At 40.5% G+C, this 27,651-nt stretch overlaps 2 protein-coding genes across 3 annotated transcripts in view; one reads left to right on the top strand and one right to left on the bottom strand.

Moving 5' to 3' along the window:
- Window positions 1–27,651, top strand: part of CH25H (cholesterol 25-hydroxylase) — a 219,663-nt gene that overhangs the window by 173,686 nt on the left and 18,326 nt on the right. The window lies entirely within an intron of this gene.
- Window positions 15–26,558, bottom strand: FAS (Fas cell surface death receptor). 2 transcript variants are annotated; one of them, XM_015245047.3, is made up of 9 exons: window positions 26,176–26,558; window positions 13,196–13,361; window positions 7,907–8,044; window positions 6,749–6,857; window positions 4,798–4,853; window positions 4,571–4,642; window positions 3,272–3,333; window positions 2,326–2,350; window positions 15–1,555 (listed from the first exon to the last, which is right to left on the bottom strand). In XM_015245047.3, exons 1-9 carry the CDS (start codon window positions 26,203–26,205, stop codon window positions 1,224–1,226), a joined length of 990 nt encoding a protein of 329 aa, XP_015100533.2. In that variant the 5' UTR covers window positions 26,206–26,558; the 3' UTR covers window positions 15–1,223. The 2 variants fall into 2 exon arrangements, with proteins under 2 accessions (XP_015100533.2, XP_015100534.2); XM_015245048.3 differs by lacking the exon at window positions 4,571–4,642.

The following is a 27,651-nucleotide window of genomic DNA, read 5'->3' as shown; positions in this document are numbered from 1 at the left end:
AGTTTACAACTATACAAATATAAATAGTATTTATTTAAATTCACATTTAATACAAACTTTCATAAGTGTTTAAATGTAAAAGTCAGGACGTGGTAGCGAGGGGAAGAGCTTGTTTGTCTAAGAAGCTGCGGGAAATCACAGCAGTGCCTAAAACCTGGTATGCTTTCACTTTTGCCTTGTATAAGCTGTTTTTGCAGCAAGAGAGAGTACACGGTGGGGGTGGTTACTGAACATTTTGTGGGGGGCAGGGCAAAATTCAAATCTACCTTACCAGCTTTGGTGGTAGACTTGGGTCTGCCCATGTCTACCTTCTGTAAGCGCCCTTAGTCTCTCAGAACCAAGCTAGACGTTTCTAAGGGCGGCCCCAGCTTTTTGTGAGTCACCTGTTTCTGAGGCAGTACTTCCAGGAATGGGAGTGCGTAGGCCACCGAGATGCACATCAAGGAGAAAATACAGAGGTGGTGATGCTCTCGTAATTCTTTCCTGATCAAAATGTTTTGACACCTGAGAAAGCAGTAGATTATTTCAACCCAGTAAAATGGCAAACAAGTATATTCAAGCATTATAATTAGTTTGCCTTTTCTATGTGAATTCAAAATTGAAATATTTCACAATGAAATGCCAATAAGCCGTGCAAAGATCTTTGAGGTAGTACCTTATTAAAGTCTGCACTCAGATGTGTATGCAAGCTGTCCCCGAATAGGCTCCTCTGAGAGCTGTAAACAAAGTTTATAAAAAAAATAGGGTAAAATCTCTAGAATTATCAGTGGAGCTGGGGAAGTAATTTAGAGGCAGTGGTTGTGACATTGCAACAAAAGAGGCCATCTGCTAATTGATGGAAGGGGGTCAGCCTGTGGATAGGCATTTGTATTCACACACATTAATTACATTCTTACTACTGAATTATACATTTGATACTTGAGCACGATCTCAACCTTTTGTCCTTTGCATACACACCTACTCGCATACGTAACACACCATTGTATTTACTCTTAACCGTGTCCATCTTCCCAACTAGATTTTAAACATCCTTAAAGGTAGGACCATGAGACGCTCAAAGCCTGTAAATATATAAGCTTTACAAATCTAATAAATGAGAAGAGGAAACACACCCAGTAAAGAGCCCAAGCAATATTTATAGCCTGCAGCTCTTAAGAACTTACTCGAACATCAATCTTTCTATTGCTTAGTACATTCTCAGAACTGAGTTAGTGCTGTTCACTTTAGGCCACGATTTCATTTTCGTTTTGAAAGTCTGCATTTTCATGTTCACTCGTAACATCTTTCTGGACTATGTCTTCAATTTTGTCTGCAAGAGCACAAAGATTGGTTTTCCTGAGACCGTTAATCAAAGTGCTGTATGCGCCTCTCTTCCCATGATGTTGATACCAGTAACGGAGCAGCTGGACCTTCTGTTCAGCTGTGTCATGGAGATGGTCATTCTTAATCTCGTCTATTTTGGCTTCATGGATACCATTCTTCCGAACGAATTCTTTGACTTCAGTTATTTTCATCTGTCCAGCAATAGTAGTGATATATTTACTCAAGTCAATGTCTGAAAAATAGAGAATAGTCTCTGGAAATTTGTTTTCCTAAACAAAACTCCCATGACCGAAAATCATGTTTACTTCCCTTGACAGTAGTTAAGAATACAGGCTAAGTCCTAGAAACCTAAAAGCGCTGATCGGGCGGAAAAACAAAAACAGAAACAACCTCGAGTTCTAATCCCAACTCCCCCTGTGTCCCCAGGCATTTGATTTAGGACCTGGGCAGGATGCACAACATCTCTGTATCTTCTTTCCTCATCTATAAAATAAAAGGGCTGGAAAAAGTCACCCATAACATCCCTTATGGATCTGATCATCAACAACCCACACATCTAAAAGGCAAGCAGAGAGTTTATGACCATCTTACCACTGGATCCGGTCAAAGAACAGAAGCGAACAGAACTGAATAGAGTCATGAATGCTGTTTCAGAGCTAGGATACAGCAACTATACCTGGGTCTACCGTTCAGATTAGCCTCTAAGTCAGTTCAGGCAGGAGTTCTATAATACGCCTAGCTGCTTGTGAAGGAAGATTTTCTTAAGTCTTAGGATGTGATGTCCTATTATTACCTGATTTATTTTTAACTATGAGCATTACTTTTATACATGTAAACAAGCTGCCTAATAAACTCTTGATGATGAGCCAGCAGAACAGTAGCCTCAAGGACTAGCAAGACCCCACAATACGTCCCTGAAATTAGCAATGTCATTTTACACTAAAATTGGCCTGCTTCTCCTAAGGAAGTCACTTCCATGAAATGAAAGGATAAAAGCCTTACCTGTCAAATTCATTGGCATTATTTCCTGAGAAGAAAGAAAAAAAAAGTGGAGGGAAGGAGAGAGACAAACAAAAATATATTTAGAATGCTCTAAATGTAATCTTCTAATTCTTCCTTTACACTGAAGGAAGTATGGTTACTTCATGTATAAAGTTAACTAGACTAAGCGACTATGGAGGATTCTTTCACCATTCGAATTTTTATTCTGAAAGGTTCCAGCCTTCCCAGAAACTCAGGAATATTGGCTTACTTTGCACACAGGCAAAGAACCTAAGGAATTCATGGAGTTGCTGAAATCATTCTCTGTAGGGACTCTTGAAAATAAATATAATCAATATAATCACCCTGTAATATTCTTTACTGAAACTATTTTAATTTTCGACAGGAGGAAACAGTTTAAGTTGAAATTATTTTGTACCACATTGATTTAAAGAACCCTAAGTCCCACCGGGACAAATGAGAAAGTCATTATTTATCGGGTGAACTGGTGACTCTCCACAGTGTATCTTTTGCTATTTAAATGCTTTGATCCCATGTTGGGAACAGATAAGGTGAGAGGTAAGATAGCAAGGGGCTAGAGAGAGTTGTGCTGTGCCTCTGCAGTGGACTTTAAGAGTTATCTCTGTCCCTGGGCTTGGAAGTCTCTCGGCGTTTCTCTTCCAGGATTAACACCAGCATGGAACGTGGAGGTTTGGCCATATCCTTTTTACAGCTCTCTTTGTGTAAGTGAGCATTTGTTGATAAGAATTTATTAATTCTCCTATTATTTGTATAGGAGCTTCTTACAAACTGGGCAGCATATCTTAATTCATTTTTGATGCCCCTCTGAACCCATGCACACACAAACACAATAAACGTTTGTTTTTTAAAAAGTAACAAGTGAAAAGGTGAAGGACTACTTTCTCTATTTTTTTTTTTTAAAGCTAATGCCCCTTTCAACACTTACAGTATGTGAGGCTATAGATTTCCGGTCTCCATTCCCTTTACTCCTGCGCCATCTTTTCACCTCTGAAAGAGCCAAGAAATTTCTGTCAGACTCAGGTCTCAGCCTTGTAGGAAGCATGTGAGAACATACTCTCATACTAAGGGAAAATGTGAGAAGAAAGGAGAAATTAATTGAAACTTAAAGTGACCAATCACCATAAGAGGCAGACTTGTACTGATTTTGAACATGCCATCCCACTGGATCAAGTGGTCTAGAGATACATAATATCTTAATGGAGCCATCTATCTGATGGCCACACTAGCCTGGCTGAAGCTGGATTTTGACTTTGTATGGCCATCACCACCCTCACTCACCGGCTTGGAGTTGGGTAGCGTGGCTACAGCAGGGCACAGATACCCTAGGCTTTGCGAAGTCGACACCAGTTTGCCATGGAGCAGCATTTAATACCCAGAAACTCAAGTACACACACTCACAAATAACTCAGACACATATACACTTGAAGTCAGTATGAGATGGAAGAAAGAAATCTCTAAGTCTCCAAGCACAGTTAAAGTATTTAAAACACTGAGTGTATATTTTTAGCTAAACAACCTCTAAAGGCAAGACAACCTCTGTATCTTCAGCTGACCTGGAGAAACAGTGACTTGTTCCAACAGAAAAGGAAAACTTGGATGCTTCAGAGCTACTGAAAGTTGGCAACACCTTGTGTTGTATGAATGATCTAAAGGGATTTTTCTAGAGTAATTGTAATTATACCCAATTTGGGTTTACCTGCTGACTTTACTAAGTACCCCTTGCATAAAATGTATTGCCATAGTATTTTAAATTAAAGTAGAGAAACAATAATAAAAAAAAAAACAACAACATGGAGTCTCAACAAGTGAGAGGAGGCACAGAGAGGGATGAATTTATCATGTGTCCCCTGCAGTGCCTTTCCTGGGAATGCCCTTGCTTCTTGAGTTCTTTTTGTGCATGAAATGATCTCAACGTATAGTGAAGAACAACTTCTGATTCTTGGCCAACTGGGCTGCTGCCTGAATGAAAATACCCTTCTTCATAGGGAGGATGGGAACACCCAATCAGTGCCCTCAAAGGGTTGCTCAAAAACAGTAGCTGCAAGATCACATCTTCTGTTCTTATCAGCCCTCGGCAGTGCATTTAGAGGCAGGAATTTAACACTGTAACAGAGCTGCCTGCCCGCTAGGAGCTTTCCTATAGGTAGGAGACAGAGGGGAATTCTTGTGAACAACTACTTCCCAAGTTACTTCCACATGCAGTGTGAACAAAGTAAGAACTTACGCCTGTACATCAGTGCAGATATTGGAATGAGGATCAGGAGGGCCCACAAGCCGTGTAAGTATGATCTGGGTCCTGTGGATTGGAACATGGGACATGGTGTATGAAAGTAAGAAGACTTTAAGATTAAAACAGAGTACTCTCAGCAAATAAAAAGCGATTGGCTTTTCTTCGTGTTTTACAGTAGGGTTGGAAGAAAGGAGAATATGGCCATTAAAAGAAATAATAACCTTGGCATTTGGTGTTGCTGGTTGGTGTGCAGTTCTCAATGATTCCATCTTCACACCTAGAAAAAAAACACAGAAGAGATTCAAAAAACCTGACAGACTGATTTCTTGATCTTCTGCAATGACACACTGTAAATCCAGGGCCATTGTATTCATTTTTGCTTCTCTGGCTAACGTATTCCCTCAAATATTTCTAGATGAGCATCTAAGTTGGTATGAATCATAACCTAATTTGGATGTTTGGATGAAAAATATCTGAAAGAATGACTATGGTTTAAAACCTTGAGGTAAAGGAAAAGGTTTAAAATATCAACATGTAAGCAAAAGGATGAAATAGACACAAAAATAAACTTTAAATTGGTAACACACTGTGCTCTTAAAATCATAAATTGCCAAAAGCAATTTCAAAACAGGGCTATAGAGCAGTAAAATGGCCAGATAATAACCCCTGCCCAGGCTACTTCTTAGCGAGTCTACCCAGCTGGCCCTTATAGGTGTCCCCTTTTAACATCAAGTGGTGATCAGGACACTGCAGAGGCCCCTGTGGGATCTTCAGACAGCCGAAGACTGACAGATTGTCTGAATCACAGCCTGGCTCTGCCCACTTCCTAACTAGGTGAGCTTGGGCAAGTCCCTTAAACCCCATGAGCCTGTTTTCTCATCAATAACAAGGAAATATAACCTGTAATGAAAAAGAATATGAAAACGAATATATGTTCCTATATAACTGAAGTATTGTGCTGTACACCAGAAACTGACACAGCATCATAAACTGACTGTACTTCAATGAAAAGTAAAAATAAAATAAATAACAAGGAAATACTAATACCTGTCTCAAAGGGTTAGGGTGAGAAGAAAAATCGAGACTGTGGAATACTTAGGATTATTATTATCATCATCCTTATTTTCCTACATTAGTCTTTTGCCCCATCCCAACTTATGCGGTTATCGTGAGGGCACTCTCAAACACTTGGGGCTAGGAGGGAGAGGCTAGATGAACTGCACATAATTTAACATGTTCTAGTAAATAAGAGATAAGACATCGTGTCCCTACTTTTCAAGTCTGTAAGTGAACTCCTAAAAATTTCCCAAGATGAGTTACATGTTCTTAAGGAGAGACACATGAATATAATCCTAAACATTTATACTTCTGCAAAACAATATCTTACAAAGCAAAAGCTATTTTTACAACACATGTTACCCAACCTGATCTTCACTGAAACGAGGCTGATAGGACAAATGAATATTACTTGCATCCTATGAGTGAGGAAACTGAAACTCAGAGAGGTTAAGTGATCTGTTCAAAATCACCCAATTAATCAGAAGAAAAGTGAAATGTGCAACCAGGTTTTCTAACTTTGGGTCAAAACCAAGCTCTTTAACCTGAAAGAAAGGCCCTGGCTCCATCTCAAGTCTTTCCTACACTCCAGCCAGGTCCTCAGTTCTCCAGAGCTTCCTTTTGTCTCTTTGCAGCTGCTGTTCCCCTGCCCAAAATGTCTTTTCCATCTGTGTACACCTGGTAAGGCTCTTTCTTTCTTTCCTTCAAGACTCTAGCCATTTGCCATAGCTTTACCCAGCTCCCCAGGTGGAGGTGAAAGGTTTTCCTACATAACTCATAACACCCTGAGCACAAGTCTCTTCTGGCCACGTGGTGTGGACACAAGAACCATTGCTTTTCTTGACACTCTCTGCCTCCAGCCTTAGACCTTGAATGCCAGGCATATGTCTGCTCATATTGTTAGCCTGACCAGCTAGTACAGTATCAAGCACACGGGAGGTGTTCAGTAAATGTTTGGAGATCAAATGTTTGGATGAAGTGGTTATCCAAGTTGCTTAGAGGCAAAGCAAGACTAGAATGCAAATTCTTGACTCTCAGCCAGTGTTGCTCCCCTTAGGAAATCATTATCTCTCAAGATATACCTAGCGTTTTAATCAGAGAAAGACTAAAACTTACGTGGTGCAAGGGTTACAGTGTTCGCATAGAGGAGTGTTACAAAAAAAGTTTGGTTTACATCTGCACTTGGTATTCTGGGTCCGGGTACAGTTTTTTTCCACTTCTAGGCCTAAAAAACCAATTTGCAGACTATTAATTAGAGCAGCTAGTTATCAAGGGACGATGACAATGATGCAGAAGCTACATGGATTTCTGAGAGCCCGCACTTGCATCAGCAGTCATGTCATCACACCTTTAGTGACACAACTGGTGTTTAAATCCAAAAGCCAACTCTGGGTTGGAAGAGTTGGAATCATTGAGCAGAGTTTTAAGTAGATGGACAATCCAGCAACCAAGACAGCCCGACCTTTGCTTAAACGGCTCCCCTGTTCTTCTGGTCTAGAGCCTGGCTGCTCACAAAGTATGCCTTAGGGACCAGCAACATTAGCATCACCCAAGAGCGTGTTAGAAATGCAGAATGTCAGGCCCTGATCCATATTTAGTCAATCAGACCAGTGCCAAAACTCTTACTTGAGGTTCTGATTTAATTGCTCCTGGCATTTTTCACAGCTTCCTGTGTGATTCTGATATATAATCAGGGTTGTGAAACATTGCTTGAGAGCCTGAGTAGGGATAAGAAAAGATTTCTGTCCAGAGAGTTCCTGATGTCTGACAAAACCTGGAGTACTTCCATTATATTTCAGTCTGAACCCTGGGCATAGGTTGGTATATCCATGAAAGTGCAGGTCCCCAGTTGGCATTATGAGGACAAACCAGATCCCCAAAGAAGGGGGAGCGGCCCACCCGCCTCTCGGGTTTCTTTGTCCCTGTATCTGCAGGCTCCGAGCTCTTTCTGGCCAAGAACAGGAGCTGTTATATAAGCATAAATAAAGGCAGGGAACACAAACGTCCCTGGGATTTTGACTGGAGCTGATGAACCCTGTTCACCATGTTTACGTTTAGTCATTCTCCAACGTCTGGGAGAACTGCCTAGACTTGATCCATAAACGCGTAGACCAGTGATTCACTCAATACCTGGGCCTGCTCCACCGCTGCCAGCCCCCTCCTGTCCCTCCTGTATGCCAGCAGCGCCAGAGTAGGCCCCAATTTCAGACTGTATTATAAATGGTGCTACATGGAGTGTCACGATTAGTCCCTTTCGATTGTTTTTTAACTTACCGTGTTCTCCATCACAAACGCTACATCTTCTGCATCTATGAGAATGATGGCTCTTGTCTGTGTACTCCTCCCGCTCTGAGCAGAGCACACATTTTGATTCACCCCCAGGGCTTGTACATTCACCATCTTTCCGTTTGCCTGCCCAAGAAAAAAAAATCGAGCAAGTGTTTGAATGCAAGGTGGTCAGGCAACAGCCTGGGAAGCATGCAGGGATGATAATGAAACACTGCTAAAACAGGAGGGGCGGGTCTAAGCTAATGAAATATAGATACAGTAAGGGAGAAGGTGATTGCAAAACTCTTGTGAAGAGACGGAATTTCTCCCAAGACGAAAGCTCAAAGAGTAGCTGAGGGATACGCCTACAGAAATAGGATAATTAACAATAGGAGCATATAAAAAAGAAGTTAGAATGACCAAAAGCACTGGAAGAGATGCCTTGCTCAACTTTTTGGGGAGGAGAGGAGAAGGTTGGTAAGTTTATATTCACAGTAGAGAGGACCGCCACTGGCCACTGAGATTGATTATCTAAACAAATCTACTTGCTCTGACTTCTTATTTTACTTTTGAAAGTCCACAAATCCTGGCAAGGATAGTATTGTTTAAGGAAGAGGACGTTTGAAGTTCTAAAGACTTTGGTCAAATTTTTAATAGCAACAATATCTTTAACAAAATACTTCATCTCTCTAGGTCTCAATTCCTTCATGCACATAATGGAGATAATAATGCTGCTCTTGCATGGCTAACAGAGCTGCACAGGGCCTGCCTAGTAAATGCTCACAGTTCCCTTTTCTCTCCCCTGCTTTTTTTCCTATTCCTTTGCCATTAAAGAACGGAGTACATTTTCACGTGCAGGAATGACCATATTTATTTAAAAAAATTATTATAAGGTTTGCTATCTTAATACACATAATTTTAAATCATATTCACAATTTCTTTAATGTAAAAATAAAATGAGTCATTGGATTGCTATTAGTAAGCATTATACAACAATGCCTTTTGGAAAATTCATTTATTTAAGAAGTGTTTATTAAATACCTATTGTGTGCCGGGAGCTTTGTAGAAACTGGAAATACTGCAGGAAATAAGACAAAGCCTCGGTGTCCAAAGACTACATTCTCAAGGTAGAAGCAGGCAATGTATAAATGAATATTGTAAGATGTCAAGTCTTAAGTGCTGCGGGGAAAGCTAGTCTAGGACAAGGAGATAGAGAATGAAGATGAAAGAGATAGACAGCATAAGGGGAAATCTAGGAGAAAAGCGTAGCTAGTGACTCTTAATTGCTACGTTATAGTTAATTAAGAAGAACAGACAAAGTCTAACGTGCCCCACTCGCTTGTGCAGCAAAAATCATTTATGTTTTCTTTCCCAAGTGCATGACTCTCTTAATAACGTCATAGCATTCTTTTGACTTATTTTTGCTTTGTAAAAGCAAATTTATTGTAACATTTCAGACAATTACTTTACAGGACTGTTCAGAGAATAGTCTCATTTCAGATCCCATGACAACAATAACAAAAGGTTAGTAGGTTAGTGTACAGAGAAAATGAAAGAAGGAAAATTGGAGATCTACATTAAATTAGAAAAAAAAAAAATCCTCAGTAACAGTAGCTCCGTGCTAGTAAGTAGCTAGGAGGACCAACCATCCCCATTTACCCAGAATGTTGGACTTTTGGTGCTAAAATTGGGGATGTCTCAGGCAAACCAGAATAAGTTGGTTATCCTGTAAGTATCAGATGGAGGATTTGAATCCAGCGTCTTATGTGAGAACTTAAGCTGTTAAACCCTTTTCAATATCAGCTTGGTAAAGATTTCAGCTACCATGTTACAAACAAAACTTTGGAAGTAGTTCCAAGTTCATCAAGTTTACATTCCAAGACTGGAGGTTCCCTGGGGTCGGGAACTCTGTCCCACTTCTCTTCCTTCATCTCAGTCCCAACAGCTCATCTGCTACACAGGAGAATCTATGCCCTGGACTGTGATTTCTTCACTTGCTTTGCCTTTTGCTTTTTAACATGATCCTGTCACTCTCTCTGAAGTCAGGGCTTCCCTGTCTGCCTTCCAGGGATCTCTCTACTAGGGAATTATTTACTTGGTATGGCCACTCCGGGTGCCAGAAACCTAACTGCAAATGGCAAGTAGCATGCAGTTCAATACATGACAATATCTTTATATTTTCCCTAATTGAGAACTTTGTAAAGGATTAGTCATTGTGGCAGAGAGCCTTGATTGTCACCCAGTATCCCTTTTCCCTTCTCCCATAGGAATAGAGTACTTATCAGGGGAAACGGCTGCCCTGAACCAAGACCACATCTCCTAGCATCCTTTGCATGGCCATGTGACTAAGTTCTGGCCAATGGGATGTTAGCAGAGGTATCCAGTGATACCTTCCTGAACTTCTCCTGAAGAGAGCCAGTGTGCAGTTTAAGTCTGAACTCTAATCTGCCCCACTTGCATGTATGGCAAGAATAATATATGCTGTCTTTCCTAGGTACATGGCTTTCTTAATGATTTCATAGCATTCTTTTTGATAAATACTTACTACATGAACAAATTATTAAATTTTAACATATATAAAATCTTAGCAAACAAAGGCAATAGTATGCCAATAGGAAAAAAGAAACAAATTGTGGAAACTCAGAACCAAATTTAAATACAGTGCATCAGGGCTCTATAACACTGTAGCAGTCTGTTTAAGAAAACCAAACCAAAGTACAATTTTGATTGCTTGCCAGTGGAATTATACTAGTTTCTAAATGAATTGACCTCTTTAATGCAGAGTGTGCCTAGCACAATGCCTACGACATGCCAGGGATGTAATATCAGAGCTTCTTTCTTTCCTCCAATATATACAGCCTAAATTTATCAAAATGTAAAAAAAGAGTGGTTGTTTTCTTGAAAATAAGATTTTAAAATATGTTTGTTTCTGAGCATAATAGTACATATACTCATTGTAGAAAATTTAGGAAAGTATAAAAAGCACCTATATGTCAACCACTCTGAGATATCATTTTGGTGCATTCCTATGCATATATATATACACACATATATAGATGTGTGTGTGTGTGTGTGTGTGTGTGTACACACATAAAATATATGCAGTGTACCACAGAATTCTTATTATTATGTGATGTGACAAGGACTTTTTTTTGTTTAAAAAAATGTCAATTCACATAGCAGATCATTGTAAAAATACTGTAAATATTTCAGTTTTTAAAGTATAACTGTATAATTATTTGCCACTCTTGTGGTATAGAAACAAGTTAATAGAATTCCAGCTTCTTTCTCACATAAGTTACATCCAAAATGCATCAGCTATAATTTCTTGTTTTTCTTTCTCCTTTTTCCTGTCTTTCTTTCCTCCTCCTTCCTTCCTTCTTTTCTTTCTTCTTTTCTTTTTGAGGGAGAGAAAACTAAGACACCAATAATCTATATGAAAGGCTTTCAGTTTTTTTGATTTTCTCCATTTATTTTGCCTCCACCTAATTCATCAACAGGTTTTTCAGTAACTCAACTTTACTGAAATTCTCCAAAACATTCAAAATAATTTTCATAGAAATAAACTCTGTTTTCTTCTGTGTATGTTATATATTGATTTATGTAACATTTAATTAAATTACATATTAATATCACAACACCAACAAGCATAAACAGATTTGGAAGCAGTGTGAATACTGATAGGCCTAAAACTCAGTAAGAGGAAGTAGAAGTGGGGAGAGTGTTTAGCATGTGCTGGACACCATCCAGGATGCTTTAGAGATGGAGCAGAGAGAGTCAGTTATCCAGCCAGCAGAGTAGTTAGAAACCTCTTAAGGGAATTGACCTACATTGAGGCCTATATCAGAAAAATATCAGAAAACATGACTTTGATTTATACATAATATTCCAGTCTTTGAACACTCTGAAGCTCACTTAATCTCACATCATTGGGTATCATAGTGAAATGCCATGCATACAATATTTTCTTTCATTTTCACTATTTTCTTAAGACTTTTTCCTATAAGTCTATTACTGTATCAGTGGGTATAAATACTTCCAAGTTTTTGGCCCACCTATCCCCATTTCTTTATTAAAAGGTTTTAACAATTTACATTGAAGAGTAACATCTGAGAGTTCTTACCTCACAAGCAAACCCATCAGGGCTGAGATCGTTTCAAAAATGAAAATAAAACAAAGCAAAACAAAAAAAGCAAACCGAAAAAAATCCTTGACAGTTTGATATGCAAAACAGATTATCGTCACTGTAATTTGCCTTTTAGGTTTTAAAAATATGAGGAAAGGTCTCAATTCAGAGGACGAATAGATGGTGTTTAGCAAAGCTGGGAAGCCATTCTTATTCCCATTTGGAGAACAGTGAATGTAAATAGGCTTACGTGCAAATGGGTTCGATTATGAGAGATATTCCCTAAGGGTTATTAAAATCTGGAGAGGAGGCCAAGGAAAACTGATGGGATCTTTTTATAAATCGGGCCCACGCCTGGTTAGCAGCTTGAGTGCTGGAAGCCTGGGAAACCAAACATGAAACCGACTACCGTCCTCTATGCTTCCATTCATCTATCTTGTATGCCCACATGTTCTTTTCCTTTAACTTCCTGTCTTCCTTCACAATGTAGCTGAGAGGTCCACATCTGTAGAAAATAGTAGTCAACTCCACCCCATGTTGAGAAAAAAAAAAAAAAAGTCTGCACAACTGCATTTTGCTTAGCTTCTAATTTGCCAGTGTTGGAAGGATTTCCGATCTGAAATTGGTTTGCATTTCAAAATACTGATTTTAAAAAATTGTTGGTTTTTTTCTGTTGCTTTTCTAGCTCAACTAGTTAATTTGGTTGCAAGATGCAAATGTATTTTGCAGGCTTCAGTGCTATGGCAGATAGCTTTCTTAGAGACCTTCTGATTGAAGGGAAGTGCTGAGACACATGTTTTAAGGGTGGAAGTCCCTTGCTTTCAGAGCTCCACAATTATTTTGATATATTCTAACCAGTTCTGATGTGATAAGCTTTAATATGCACTAACAAGCCTTCTTTTGCTATTGAAATATGGTGCTAAATAAGTAAATCCTCTCATTTCGGAGATACAAATCATTTATAAGTTAAATTTACTCACTCACAGCAAACAAGATTGATAAAGATGAATTACGCTGGTCTTGGGAAAATAATGTCATATTTTTTTTCTTCCCAGTCATGCCATAATGCAGGAGAAAGAAACACTGTAAAAAAACTTGCTTCATTATTATATATGCTACTCGTCATTCTGATTTTCATTCTATTCGTTGAATTTTTTGGTATAACATACCAGGAGGACATGGCTGACAGCAATATGCATGCTCACGAAGCTGGCCTTCAGGGCACTCAGCCTCCCTTTCGGTAATATTCTTACTCAATTTCAGCATCTCAGAGTCGATTTCAGTCACTTGGGCATTATCACCTTTAGACGATGGTCCAGCCATGGAGGCAAATATCTGTGAAAGGAATGCATGAAGAGAATTTGATTGACTTCTGTTCTAAGCAACTTAGTAAAGACATGTGTCAGCTGCCCCCAAATGGCTGTATTTTATTTGCCACGCACAGGCAACATCAACTGACTTGCCTTCTGCTGACTTGCCTCCAAAAAAGCAGCAGATCAGCTGCATGACAGTGCAGACCTCAGGTTCTCCACACTACCTGAGAAACAGACGGTAGGAGCCCGAGCCCTCGGCTCAAAAGGGAACACGACTCCCACTTTCCAGCCCTGTGACGGGGGTCGGGGGAAGGTCACTTAAATTCTCCATCTGTTGTCTGTAAAGTGGAAGCAACCTCTTCTTCATAGGTTTGTTGTGATCATTGAATAACACACTTAAAGCTCTTAGCACAACTCCTGGTGTGTAATAAACAGGTGCCCAGTTAGCAGTATTATTAATTATTATCATTGTTATTATCATGAAGTTCCAGTGAGGGACAACATAGCAGGGTAGGAAAAAGCATGAAATTTCACAATGACCATGGTTTGAATCCCAGCTCTGCTGCCAACACTGACTTTAGGCAAGTTTTACAGCCTCACTGACCCTCAGTTCCCTGATCTGTAAGTGACAGCAGTCCTTTCTGTCTTGAAGGGTTATCGTGAGGATAAAAAGTAATAATCTCTCCCAAACCTGGTACTTAGCTGATAGCATGTTTTTGTTTCTTCCCTTTCAATGCACAGCCACAGAATCTACAGTTTTGATGAAATCCTTCTTGGTTATCCAGCCATCCAATACACTCAATAGGATTTTCTTCACTTTTAGTCAGGAAAAAACGAACTTCTCTGAATAGAGAACTAATCTTTAATCTATTATTGGTTCCCTTTTTTCTGGAGGCGAAAGCCCATAGGTCTCAATGACATTGTGTCAAATTTATCTTAGTTATAGACTTGAGTTCCATAGGAAAATCAGCCCCCTAAGTGTACAGAAGCATTTGAGGGTAATGTCTGTTTGATCTTTCTCTCAGTTTTCTTAAGCATTTATTGTTTGGTCTCTCTAAACATAAATTCAAATAGTCTTTCATCTTACGTAGAATATGTAAAAATTTAAACTACTAGCTCTGAGGATTTTTTTCTCAAGGTCATTTGTCATAGTTTTCATGGCATATGTTATTTTTTTTACTTTATGGTATAGTAATAACACTGGCATCTTCTGGGTCAAGGGAACTAAATACTCTACATGTATAAATCGCTGCCACCGGAGTCCCCACCTCTGCCCTTTTAGCCCTTCCCCCTTTGCCACCAAAGCCTGTACCCCCTCTAGGGCACAAGATGCCATCAAACCTCCAAGGAAGCAGGGATGAAGGAAATGTGGCTGCCATCTTTTCCTCCTGAGATGGATGTATTTAAAAATGCATTTCTAACATCCAGACTTCCAGGAGGGAAAATGACACCAAAACACCAAGAGAACACCGAACTTGTCCAGGGTCACTCGTGAGCAGAAGGTAGAAAGCTAAGACTTGCCGAAGTCTCCTGACTTCGTCCTGTTACAGTGTTCCTTCTCCTCCACCCAAGAGACAAGTGAACTCACCATAAAGTACAGCTTACGTTCTCTATACAAACAAGTCTATGTAGAGAACAACTGGCACTGGTACACAGATCAGAGGAAATATGCCTAAATATGCTGACTTCACCATCAACTACTGCCTCTTCAATCCAACAGACATTTCTTGGCACTTAACTATGTGCCAGGTTCTGTGAATACAAAGATGAGTAACGTTGATTGTAATTGAAAATGAATGTTAAGTTTCCAAAAGCAGATTTCCACATGGGAGTGTGATTTGTAATATATTAATCATTGGGGATTTTTTAACATTATATTTGTACAACTCTCACTTTTTTTATTGAATTATAGTTTTTTTACAATGTTGTGTTAGTTTCTGGTATATAGCATAGTGATTCAGTTATACATATGTATATTCTTTTTCATATTCTTCTTATTATGGATTATTACCAGATGACTCACTTTTAAAAATTTGAATCTATGATCTTTTTCTAAGACATAATAAGTAGCTTTGCACAAAAAAATATTTTTTAGCATAAATTTCTGTTTTCAGGATGACAGTTTCCACTTTTACTTTCTCTACAGAAGGTCATCCTGTCATCCTGTTCATATTTGTCCCTCTTCTAGATCAGAGAATCAATAGCTAAGGAACAGTAACTGAAGTGGGCAGTTTAGGAAATAATCATGTGGTTGTAATCATACCAAAGGGTTAGTTGCTAAGATGGGAAGGGCTTTCAGATGAAAATCATTCACCTTTTAGGATCCTTTAATCCATAACTAACTTTGTTCTATTTGACAGTCAGGGATCAAATATACTAACCATGTAACATTCCAGACATTGCCTGCACGTGAAAATTCTTGAATGAACGTAAAAATCTCTCTGTTGCCGAAGAGATCAGTAAGTCCTGTTTGCAACAGATAATGGAAAACTGAATCTAAGCAACCAGACTGAGTAGGAGCAATTCCTTTCTGCGATCAGCCACCTCCATTGCTGTGAAGAGGGGGTTAACAGTGAGATATCACTTGTTCTCCTTCCAGTTCAATTCTGGTTTCTCACCCAAAACTAAAGAAAATGACAGAGTTAAACTCAAAGAGTCTTACAGTGATTGGGCTAGCCAAAACTGACATGTCAAAGGCACTCAAAGTTGATACCGCATTGTGTGTGTGCGTATGTGTGTGAGTGTGTGTGTGTGTGTCCCCTGCAGCTATGGAGCCCATCCTCCCTGGGATGCTAATCTCCAACATTCATGCGACAAATTATAAGCAGGAACCACAATTCCTGGTTGAAAGAACCCAGTGTTCAGAGAGGCAGCACATTTTGCTTTTTTAAAGATTTTAATTAAAAAAATTTTTTTTTACATTTTTGAATTGTTACATTAGTGCTATTTCTAAAAAAAACCTGTGCACATAGTCAATCTTCCGGAGCTGTCTAAAAGAAATGTACTTTCCAATTCATCTTGTTTTAGTTTTGAGGTTCTGACTGGAAATCAAAACCTACTGTCCAGAAGGCATTCAGAATTTGAGACCCGTGAATCCTGGAGCAGAGCAGTGAAAGACACAAGGATCACTGGCCCTGAAGCAGATACCAACACCACCTCATCTCACATTTGATCACACCTGTTTCAGCGGTGAATTTCTGGGAACATTTCCTACTTAGTTCAGCATCGAAGAATTATGTCAAGTATGAAAAAAAGAAAAATGGGTCTGCAGAGCAGGTTGTAACTGTTAACATGATGTGATGTAAGCTGCTTGTATTTTTTTAAGTTTTTGCATTAGCTCAAGCTTGCAGTATGCAAAGATTTAACCCAAACTTTCCAGGCAGAAACTGGGGTGTTTTTGACTGTGACAAGGCAGGAAACCCACAAAGAACAAAGTGATCAGAATGCTCAAAACATTTTTTTTCAAAAAAGCAGAAAAGGCCAAAAAACGAGTTAAATCAAAGATCTGAAATGTGGATAAATTAAACCAAACGGGGGAAAAAGAGGAATAAGATTAATTTTAAATCTCCATCATAATTAATATTAAAAACTCACAGAGACCTCAGTTTTATATTCAGCTGGGAACAATATTAACTAAAACATTTATGAGTTATTTAAATAAGCAAGTACTTTGCTGAGTACCTACTATGTGCCAGACAGATGCTTGGGAACAGAGCAGTAAACAGATGAAGACTCAGCTCTCACAGAGTTTATATGTGAATGATGTATATTAGTCGGGGTTCTCCAGAGAAAAGGACCAACAGTGAGTGGGTGTGTTGTGTATATATATATGTGTGTGTGTATATACGTGTGTGTGTATATATATGTGTATATGTGGAGAGAGAGATTAATTCACTCTAAGGAATTGGCTCACACAACTACAAAGGCTTGGCAAGTCCAAAATCTTGCTGATGGGGTAGACCAGTAGTCTGGGGAGTCAGGGACGAGTTGCAGTTCAAGTCCAAAGGCAGTTTGCAGGCAGATGAGCTTCTTCCTTGGGGGACTTCAGCCTTTATTCTATGAAGGCCTTCAGTTGATTGAATGAGGCCCATTCACATTATGGAGAGCATCTAATTTACTCAAAGTCTATCCATTTAAATGTTCAACTCATCCAAAACAAACAAACACAACCTTCACAGAAACATCCAGAATCATGTTTGAGCAACTATCTGGGTGCCATGGTCCAGTCATGTTGACACATATGATTAAGCATCACATGGACAGAAGTGATGATGAGACAGAGAAAAAGGCAATATGTCAAGGAGGAATTAATGCTATTTAAAAGAATAAAGCAAGCTTAGGGGCATGGAGTTTGAGGGGTGAGGCAGTGCTGCTTTATAAAGAGTGGTCTGGGAAGGCCACTGAATAAGACGGCATTTGGGCAGTGACCTGATGCAAGCTGGATGACTATCCCGGAAGGGCTTTCCAGATGGGTCACACCCAGGGGAACTTGGCTTTGCCAAAATGGGGAAGTACCTGAGGTCCTCAGTAAAAACATCACTAGCAGCTAGCTGTTAAGAGAAATAAGATCAATATTTCCTGAAGAACACAAGTAATTAACATTCTGACTATTGAAGCCATTGTGGGATCACATAGCCAATCATAACCACAGAAACTGCAAGCTCGTAGAATTCTGGAGCATCAAAGCAGAAAGGACCATATGAGCATCTGCTCAGCTTCAATATAGATCTTAAAAATGGACCTCCTTGGGTCTTTCATTATCCACAGAATTTTTTTAAATTGAACTATAGTTGATTTACAATGTTGTGTTAATTTCTGGTGTACAGCATAGTGACTGAGTTATATATATTCTTTTTCATGGTCTTTCCCACTATAGCTTATTGCAAGGTAATGAATATAGTTATAGAAAACAAACTTACAGTTACCAAAGGGGAAAGGAGAGGAGGGCTAAATGAAGAGTTTGGGATTAGCAGATACCAACTACTATATATAAAATAGATAAACTACAAGATCTTACTGCATATCTACAGGATTTTAATATTTCCTGAAAATCAGAAATTTGCTTTTTTCTCTCCTTCTGAATCATTCATGAAAATGTTAAGTAAGAAAACCAAGCCCTAGAGTCGTTTGCCCATCCTCCCATGGCATTTGCCTGGCTTATCACCTCATGGTCGTCACAATAAACCCGCGCGTCAGGAATTACTGCTGTCTTGCCTTATAGCTGAGGAAGCAGAGCAGAGAGCATGTCAAATGGCTTGTCCCATAGCCCATAGGTAGGGCTGGCTAAGGGAGGACTCAGCACATCCGGCCGAAGTCTGGGCTCAGTTTCAGGTTTATCAATTAGTTTCCTAGTTAACTATCTCCATTTAGGCACGCAAACAACTCAATTTGTTTTCAGACAATTGTTGGCAAGGCGCTTCAGTGCTAATTATACAATGAACCTTCAAAACAAATGCATGTTGAGGGTGGAGGGAGTCTGGTAGGAATTTTCTGAAAGCCAGAAGTCAGTCTTGAGCCCTCTGGTCTGAGAAAGCTGCAGCTGGACTGTCCCGGCTGGGGTTCTGGCTGGAAGGGAAATTTCTCAGCCCTGGTCTTGAGAAGAAGGGGAGTTTAGGTTTCCCTTCCCCCAATGTGGGTGCTGAGTTTCTGATTACAGCCACAATACCCACTGGGAGTGCAGTCTCCTGCAGCGGTGGGGATTTGCCGACCACAAATCCTGGGAACCAGAAGTCTTCCTGTTCTGGAATCTTTATATTTGCTCTCTTTGAAACTCTCAGAAACAGGGTGACATGAGATTCTGTCCCTTGTATCAGATGATGAGAAACTGAAAAGAATGGTTGGATTTTTATTAATTATCTGCGTCCGTGATGAATCACTTTTCATAGCCAACCTGGTTACTACATAGAAGAAATGAAGCAGAAGAGGCCAGAAATATCTCCATATTTGGAGATAGGGCCTTTAAAGGGGAAATTAGTTAAAAGAGGTCCCTGGGTGGGCCCTAATCCCAATGGCTGGTGTTCCTATAAGAAGAGGAAATTAGGATACACAGAGACAGAGGGAAGACGATGTGAAGACACAAAGAGAAGGCCATTTACAAGTCAAGGAGAGAGGCGTGGAGTGGACCGTTCCCTCAGTATCCTCAGAAGGAACCAAACTTGCTGACATCTTGATCTCAGACTTCTAGCCTCCAGAAGAGAGAAAATAAATTTCTGTTTTTAAGCCACACAGTGTGTGGTACTTTGTTACCACAACCACAGGAAACTAATACAGGCCCAAAACACTGTCTGCTGATTTCCTCAGATCCTGGATTTGAGGGAGGTCAGGGGTGCATACACACTGGGGAAATCCCTTGCCGCTGAGCACAAGGATTTCCCACCCTGAACTATCACTGAGCTAAACAGACAAGAGATTTTAAATGGTCTTCTGAACCGGCATCACCAGTGACCAACAGGAGTCTGAACTTCTTCCCAGCCTTCCAGGCCCCACTGGGGACTGAAATCTCACTGTCCTCTACTGCCCGGGACACAACTAGAGGGACAGACTGGTTCTTTTCAGAGTTACTTTCCAACTCTTTAGGAAAAAGAAATTCTAAAGAGACCATCAACAGTCCACCATTTCTGGCTGCATAATGCATCTCTAATATATTTGTGTAAAAAGGAAGGAGATAGTAATGGCATACGTAATGGCAGGTACGTTACTGAAAAACTGAAATAAAAGTAAATAAAATAAAATTTTCTCCATGAAAGAGATAAGTGAACGTTCCATTCATTCTTATTTTTTTGTTCCAAACTTGTAAATAAAAATACACAAGGTAATCTTATTCCGGCAATGTCTTCTTTTTTTCTTAAGGCCAGTTTCTGGGAAGATCAGAAGAGAGATAGTTGAGGTAATGGGAGTAAGTGACTGGTTAGACCCCTGACTGAATCCAGCAATATGTAAAATAAAATGAGGGTCTGTTTCTGTTTTGTAAGTAAGTTCATTTGTGTGTGTGTGTGTGTGTGTGTGTTTTTTTTAGATTCCACAAATGAGTCATATCATATGGTATGTTTCTTTCTCACAGACACAGAAAACAAACTGATGGCTACTAGTGGGGGAAGAGGGTGGGAAGGGATAAATTGGGAGTTCTAGATTTGCCGATACCAACTATTATACATAAAATAGATAAACAACAAGTTTATACTGTATAGCACAGGAAACTATATTCAATATCTTGTAGTAACTTACGGTGAAAAAGAATATGAAAACGAATATATGTATGTTCATGTATGACTGAAGTGTTGTGCTGTACACCAGAAATTGGCACAGCATTGTAAAATAACTATACTTCAATAAAAATAGTTTTTAAAAAAGGAAAAAAAATAAAATGAGGGAACTAGAGAATTCCATCTGGGGTTAGGTTTGGATTTTAGTGCTAGAGTTAGAAAAATAGTTCTCAAAACCCTGAAAGACATCAGAATCATGCAGGGATGCATTAAAAATAAAAAATGTTTTGATCTCAACACAAACATAAAGAATCAGGATCTCTGAGAATGGGGCCCTCCTTATGATTCTCTTCTGCCCTGGTTATTTCGACGCTCACCCCAGCTGAAGACCAGCTAGGCTGAAGGAAGCAGAATCTGGGGTTAGCAAGCTACTACATTTACATGTGAGAAGATAAAAACGTTACAGACTAACTGCATCTGTGCTCTGCACATGAAAATCCAAATCTGACTTTTCAGGGAGAAATAATGACCCTTCCCAAAATGAGCCTGAAAAAAAGAGAAATCATCTTTGGTGGAGGAAATGGGTAGTGGAAGGGCTACCAAGCTGTAGACTAAAACCCTAGAGTTCTTAAATGCCCTGAGGGATTGCAGGGGTAACACAGGAGTAAAGCATCTAGGTGGAATAGTCAACAAAGTGTAGGAGGGGCTGGTCAAAATGGAGAGGTCCCCTGGACCAAAGGGGCAGCTATCTGATCCAGGCAAGTGGGGGCCAGGTGGCATGTGGGCTCAGATCTTCCATTTTTCAAGAGAGACCAAAATCCTCCAACATTTAAGTAGTGGCAGCTAATATTAAAAATACATACATGCAGAGAAGATATAGCTCAGTGGTAGAGCACATGCTTAGCGTGCACAAGGCCCTGGATTCAATCCCCAGTACCTCCATTAAATACATACATATATACATACATATATAATCTGAATTACCCCCCAGCCCCCCAAAATACTTGCCTACATACATACTGTATATGTCAGTACGATTCAAGGTAAACAAAACATAGTCTGGGGCAGTATAGGCCCAATTTTTAAACTCAGGCCTAAATCTATTCAGACATGCATGTGAAAAAAAAACAGCAGCCTACCAGAAACAAGGATCCTTTTGTGAGGATGGCTAAAAACAAAAGCTCAGTCCTTGGCAGGGGCAAGTGCCTTTCTCCACAAGTTCTCTGAGTTCTTTTTCTCTCTCTCTCATTCTCTTCCCTCTCTTTTTCCCCAGATCTCTGACCTTAGAAATCCAAAGCATTGGGAGGAGGGTATAGCTCAGTGGTAGAGTGCATGCTTAGCACACACAAGGTCCTGGGTTCATTCCCCAGTACTGCCATTAAAAATAAGTAAACCTAATTACCTACCCCCCCCAAAAAAAACCAAAATAAATAAATAACATGAAATTTAAAAAAAAAAGAAATCAAAAGCACTGATGTTTCTCACACCTCACTTCTTTATGGCCTCCCAGAGCACAGAGGTGAATAAGTCTTATGCATCCTTTGACTAAAGTCATTAATGACTCCGAAGCAAAGTTTACTCTAATTTTCCAAGTTATTCCCGGCTCACAGCTTAACAAAACCTATATACAGTAGGCTTGCTTGCCTTGCTGGGCAGAGTACATCTGCCAATTGAATTTGTAGTCAGATTTGCTAATTTACAAGACTGGCCTTACTCAAAATGCACAATTTCATGCAAAAGTCACTTTCATCCCCCACTTGGCTGTGGGGCCAGGTGTCCAAAAGAGCAATGGTTGCTCTTTCTAAATACCCAGAGATGGGGATGGCTCGGTTGCACAAAAACTCATTTCAAAGTGGGATCAAAGGGAGAACTAGCCCATTTCCTTCCAGGGAAGGTGAAGTTGATAATCTTGCAGTCATCAGCTTTCTAATTTGGGCTTTGCTACTCATACTCTCACTTCAAAGAAAACAAAAGTAGGCGAGTACACTTGAATTATTTGTTCCTGTTCAAGACTGAAATGAAGATACCTAATGATGTCAGGAGTCCAGCTACATTAAAAGCTAAAAATATTTTATTTTATTTCATTTCGTTTATTTATTCAGTTTACTTCTCTCATTTTAAAACTAGGATCTTCCAGATAATGAAAATGGGCTTACTAGGTAGTTAAATGCTGTTTTCCCACTTTTGCAAATAGATGCACACATATTTAGCAAAAAGAAAACAATACAATAAATTAAGGTACTTACAGTGGTCTTACAAATAATTTTTGGCATAAGATATATATGTTATTATCTTTATATTATTATTATTTTTCATCATAAGTAAATAATTTTTCAGTACCTGTTGTGAAGCATGTGCTCATTTAAGGGACTTTTGGAACCCACGATAATTTACCAAAAGGTATTTAACTCACTAGGGGTTTTTACTAGGGGATTTCCTTATTCAGGTTTTTAATCATCTCTTAGAAAATGATCATTCTGTCCAGTCGGCAGCTGTGGTATAATGATCTGCTTCCCTAAAGCATGCTAGTAGCCTTCAGAGAGATGCCTTTGAAATACTGACACCTCCACTATTAAGAACTATTCTGAAGTGAATTATTTGTCTAGTGTCCCAAAGAAACCTACTTAGAGAAAACATCCAAATGTTCTTTGCTTTTATTTCATATTTTCCCTTCTCTAAACTCACTGCAAGAATAAACAGTTCTTTTTCTAAATTAAACTTGAATTTGCCACTAAGGGTGATAATTGTATTAGGGAGATGGACAATAGAAGATTTTTCATTCATCTGATTGTAGCTAGTTGTGGAGACCCCGAGGATTTCTATATACCAATTTTATTTTTGCCTCCCAATCTTGCCATCGTTTATAAATTTGTGTTTTTCCATCCTGATTGTTAATGTTTTAAATTACATTTCATAATTTTATTTTATTCATAAGACTTTTCAAGTCCTTTGTGATATAACGACAACTTGTTAAAAACAAAAAAACAGAAACACTGCAACCTAGTTCATGTTTCTTAGGCTGGTTTAAGGAAACTTATTGAATTGTAAATTTAACAACTGTTCTTTACTTTCTCCCTGAAACTCTTCTGTATGATTACTTACAAATACACTGGCTCCTTTTTCAACTGCCCTCTCCTTTCCCTCAACTATGATTTTGAGAACCGCTCTGAGAAATAAAGAAGAAAATGGCTACCTAGTCATTACCTAACCATAGGCCTAGACAGTACAAGACAAGGCTGTAAGGACCATGTGCTATGAAAAGCAGCAGCAGGCGCGCTCACAGCTACTTCTCACACATATTTCTGAAGGAAGTTTGACTCTTTTTCCGTATCCTTTAGATGTTTGTGAATTGCTTTGGGATTTCAAACTTAACCTATTTTTGGTGCCATGCAAATGACACCCAGAAACTAGGGGAGAAAAAAACGAATTCCAAGAGGGAAGAAAGAAGCAAAGAGAAGCAAAGAGGTAAAGGATGAGATATTTGCTGGCTGTAGATCACGTTAGAGACAAGAGAACTAGAGGAAGAGAGGCAAATAGAAAATAGTAGCTACTTCCCATCTACTTCCAGCCCACTGACATGATTAAACCACATTTGCCTCTGGGTTCTATATCACTAGCACTCCTGCCTCTGTTTTATTTATTATTGCAACTAGTGAGTAAGCATTATTAAGTGCAAAGTCATAAAAGCAATCATTTTCTGGAGACACACAAGGTGACGTAACGATGTGGAAACTTCTTCAAGAATAGAGGCATGGTGGGGGGAAGGTGTAGCTCAAGTGGTAGAGCTCATGCTTAGCATGCGTAAGGTCGTGGGTTCAATCCTCAGTACCTCCATTAAAATAAACCTAATTACTGCCACCCCAATCTCAGAAAGAGAAAAAGAACATAAGATAATTTTTAAAAAATAAAATATTAAAAAAAAAAATAAGAGGCATGATGTTGGGCCAGAGATGGGTGCAAGGCAGGATTCTGTGTAACTAAATTTAAGGGTCATATTAGAAAAGAGATATAGAGAATATACTATAAAATGTAAATGGTGGTTATCTAGGTGATAGGGTTATGTCAGATATTTACACGTCTGTACTGATAAATTTTATTTAACCTTTAATTTCTTAGGTCATATATCATGTATAGCAATAATAAACAAATTATGGTAAGCATATATTATAGATACTATAATATATATAATAAGTAAATGTATGTATATATATGCATATATATGTATGAATATGTGTACATTCTTTTGGAAAAGCTGAGATTCCTTGATGCTTTAAACATGCACATCAGGTAAAAATCCTATGGTATAAAAGTTAATGAGTAGCTCTGAGCTTTGACAATTTTGCTACACTTACTAATACTTTTGTCCCAAAACTAAGAGGGATTCTCAAATCAACCAACACTGTAATAAGGCAGTGGTTAATTATAAGGAAGAGAAGAGTGTGGCTGTATACATGTTCTCAACTTCGAATCTGAAATTTTCTCTAAGGAAATTTCTAAAGGAGCCCAAATAGTGTACATTACTTCTGAAGGAACCAGGGAGAATTACTTAAGCTTCCTGAACCCCATTTCGCCAGCTGTAAAATGGAGAGGAGAACGTCTTCCTTACTGCGCAGCAAAACTGACTGAGATCACATCTGTAAACGCTCCTACTGTAGTACGTGGTCCTTTGGTGGGGCCCGACAAAATAAGAATCCATTGAATTTCAGAGAATTCGGAACTCAAATGAACCTCTCGATGCCAAGTGTCTGCGATTAGCCATCATCAAGCTGGCATTTCTGAGACAGACTCTCCAAAAGAGGTGGCTGCTGCTTGGATTTGTAGGCCAAGGACAGGCTTCCTGGCGCGTGCGCGGTGGCAGCAGGTACCAACGCCAGAGCAGTGAGGCCAAGGTTCCCTCCTGCCCCGGAGTTCAGCAAGCGATGAAACGTTACAAGAAAAAAAAAAAAAAAAAAAAAGCCACACCTGAGATAGTGACTCACAGTCTTAGGAGAGGGGTTCCCGGAAGGGAAACAAAAGTTTCTTTTTCTGTGTCGTGATAAGAAGATAAACAAGTCTCTTCAGCTCTTCAGCCCTGAGACAAACTTTTCAAGAAAGAAACGGTGCAGTCCAAAGCCTCAGGTTTAATCACTGCCTCCGGGCTGATTTAGTCCCCAAATTTGGGAACTGTGGGAAAACTCGCATTATCAGTTCACAGAGAGCGCTGGTTCTCACCGTCCCGCGGCGCACACGGCCACCCGCACAGAAGCGGACCTTTGGCGTGACATGTAAGGACTTGTCCAGAAGATCCCCTCCTGTCGCCGGCCGGCCTCCCTATCCAGCGACCCCCAAACTTCCCAGGCCCCTGCCGGCCCCTCGCGCCCACCCCTCTCTACGCCTCTGACAGCGTCCCGGGGGATCATCCGGAGCTGTTCCTCCGGCCGTGTGGGGTCGCCGCTTCGCATCCAACCCCCAGAAAAGTGAGGTTCCCGGTTTCCTGAGACCCGGCCCTCAGGGGAAGTCCTAGCAGTCCCGGGAGCCCGGACGCCCACACGGGCATCCCCTCGCCGTGCCCGGAGCGCGTCCCTCACCCGTCCCACTGCACCAGTCCCCGGAGCGCAGCCGGGAGAGGCCCCTGCCCCGCAGGAGAGGACTCACCAGAAGCAGGAGGACCCAGATCCCGGACATGGCTGGGGAGCAATCGCCGAAGTGAAGGAGCCTCTCAAACAGCCAGCAGAGCCGGTCACACACTCGAGGAGAAGTGACAGCCCCGCCTGTCCCCTCCCTCCCCTCCAGCCAAGCCCAGGAGTGGGTTCCCTGCCAGGACCCGCCCCGGGGCGCTCGCGCAGTCACACAAGATCGCTTCCCTTTCTCCAGAAGCGTCTGTGAGCATCTGCGGGTGGCTCTTCCGGGAGACCCGAAAAGAGGCCTAAAGAAATGTCCCCGGGGCCGGGGCGGGGGATGGAGGGTGGTGGCGGAGGAAGCTTTTGGGGGAACGCCGAGGTGGGGGAGGGCGCCTTTGATTCAGCAAGTCGGCCTGTGCGCTGGGGGCGGGGTGTAGAGCGGGGAGCGGGGCAGGAGTCAGGGTTTGTTGCACAAATGGGCATTCCCCACTGGGGGCGTGTCCGCAGTCGGCTGGCATGCCGGGTTCAGGTGAGGACTCCGAGAGCCAGCTTGCTGTCCTTCCTGAACTCTTCAGCCGTTCAAACTGGGAAGGCTGGGGAGGACTGGAGTACAGAGCGCAGACGTCCTGCCAAGAGCGGGAGCCTTGGCTAACTGCTGGGAACCATCGGAGAAAACCGAGCCTTCACTCACCTCCGCCTGTCGTGGTGGCGACATGCGAGGCTCACCGGAGCCCCCGGAGAACAGGCTAACTCCTGTGACAAATCACACAGCTCCAGCTGTATTAGAAGTTCACGGTTACTTCCCCTCCTTTGATGGTCATTATTTCTTGGTTTCTTTTTTTTTTTTAAAGAGATTATCTTTAAACTTTTTTCTTAATTTTTTTTAAAGTAATACTTTAGTGCTTTGGTTAACAGCTCAAAGTCACTATTGTTTTGGAAAAGTTGATCTGTTTAGCGAGTTGTGCAAGAGTTTTGCAGAAGGGAAGTCTGTCAAATGACATCGTTAAAGAACATTATCCTGAAAGTAGTTTCTAGGCTGGGCACAAGTGAAGTCGTCAGTATTTCTTTGGGGTTCTCTGCTAAGCTCTGCACCTCACTCTGTTGCCCGTTTTCCTTCTAATTTGGCTTCATCCCATTAGGAACACTCTCCTTCCCCACCTGTTGCCTGGCTCATTTCTCATCCATCAGGCTTCCTCTTTGTGGACATTTTCTTCCAGTAGCCATTCCAGGCTCCTTGGTCTGGGTTAAGTCACCCTCCTGAATGCATTCACTCACCTTGTTTTGCCCTGCACACATGGCTCAGTCTTGTAGGTGTTGATAGGCCTGTCTCTGCTCCACCTCCCCGGAGATTGTTAGTGAGTACTGTGAAGAAGACCCTGACTGGCCAGTTTTGTACCTACAGTTCCCAGCACAAAGCAGACACAAAAAAATGTTGGAGGGGGTGGCGAAGGGGAAGATGGTACATGGGGACTCTGTATATTTTTGCAACTATTTTGCAAAATCTAAAACT

The sequence above is a fragment of the Vicugna pacos genome, chromosome 11 (assembly GCF_048564905.1).
Source record: "Vicugna pacos chromosome 11, VicPac4, whole genome shotgun sequence".
Classification (NCBI taxonomy): Eukaryota; Metazoa; Chordata; class Mammalia; order Artiodactyla; family Camelidae; genus Vicugna; species Vicugna pacos.
This window is presented reverse-complemented; position numbering and strand designations above follow the sequence as displayed.

Excerpts from the sequence above, each read along its gene's own strand:
- FAS (XM_015245047.3), bottom strand. The coding sequence starts at position 26,205 with ATGTCCGGGATCTGGGTCCTCCTGCTTCTG. Across the intron at positions 6,858-7,906 it reads CGTTTGTGATGGAGAACACG|GCCTAGAAGTGGAAAAAAAC; the intron begins GTAAGTTAAAAA and ends TTGGTTTTTTAG. Across the intron at positions 4,643-4,797 it reads CAGCAACACCAAATGCCAAG|GACCCAGATCATACTTACAC; the intron begins GTTATTATTTCT and ends TCCAATCCACAG.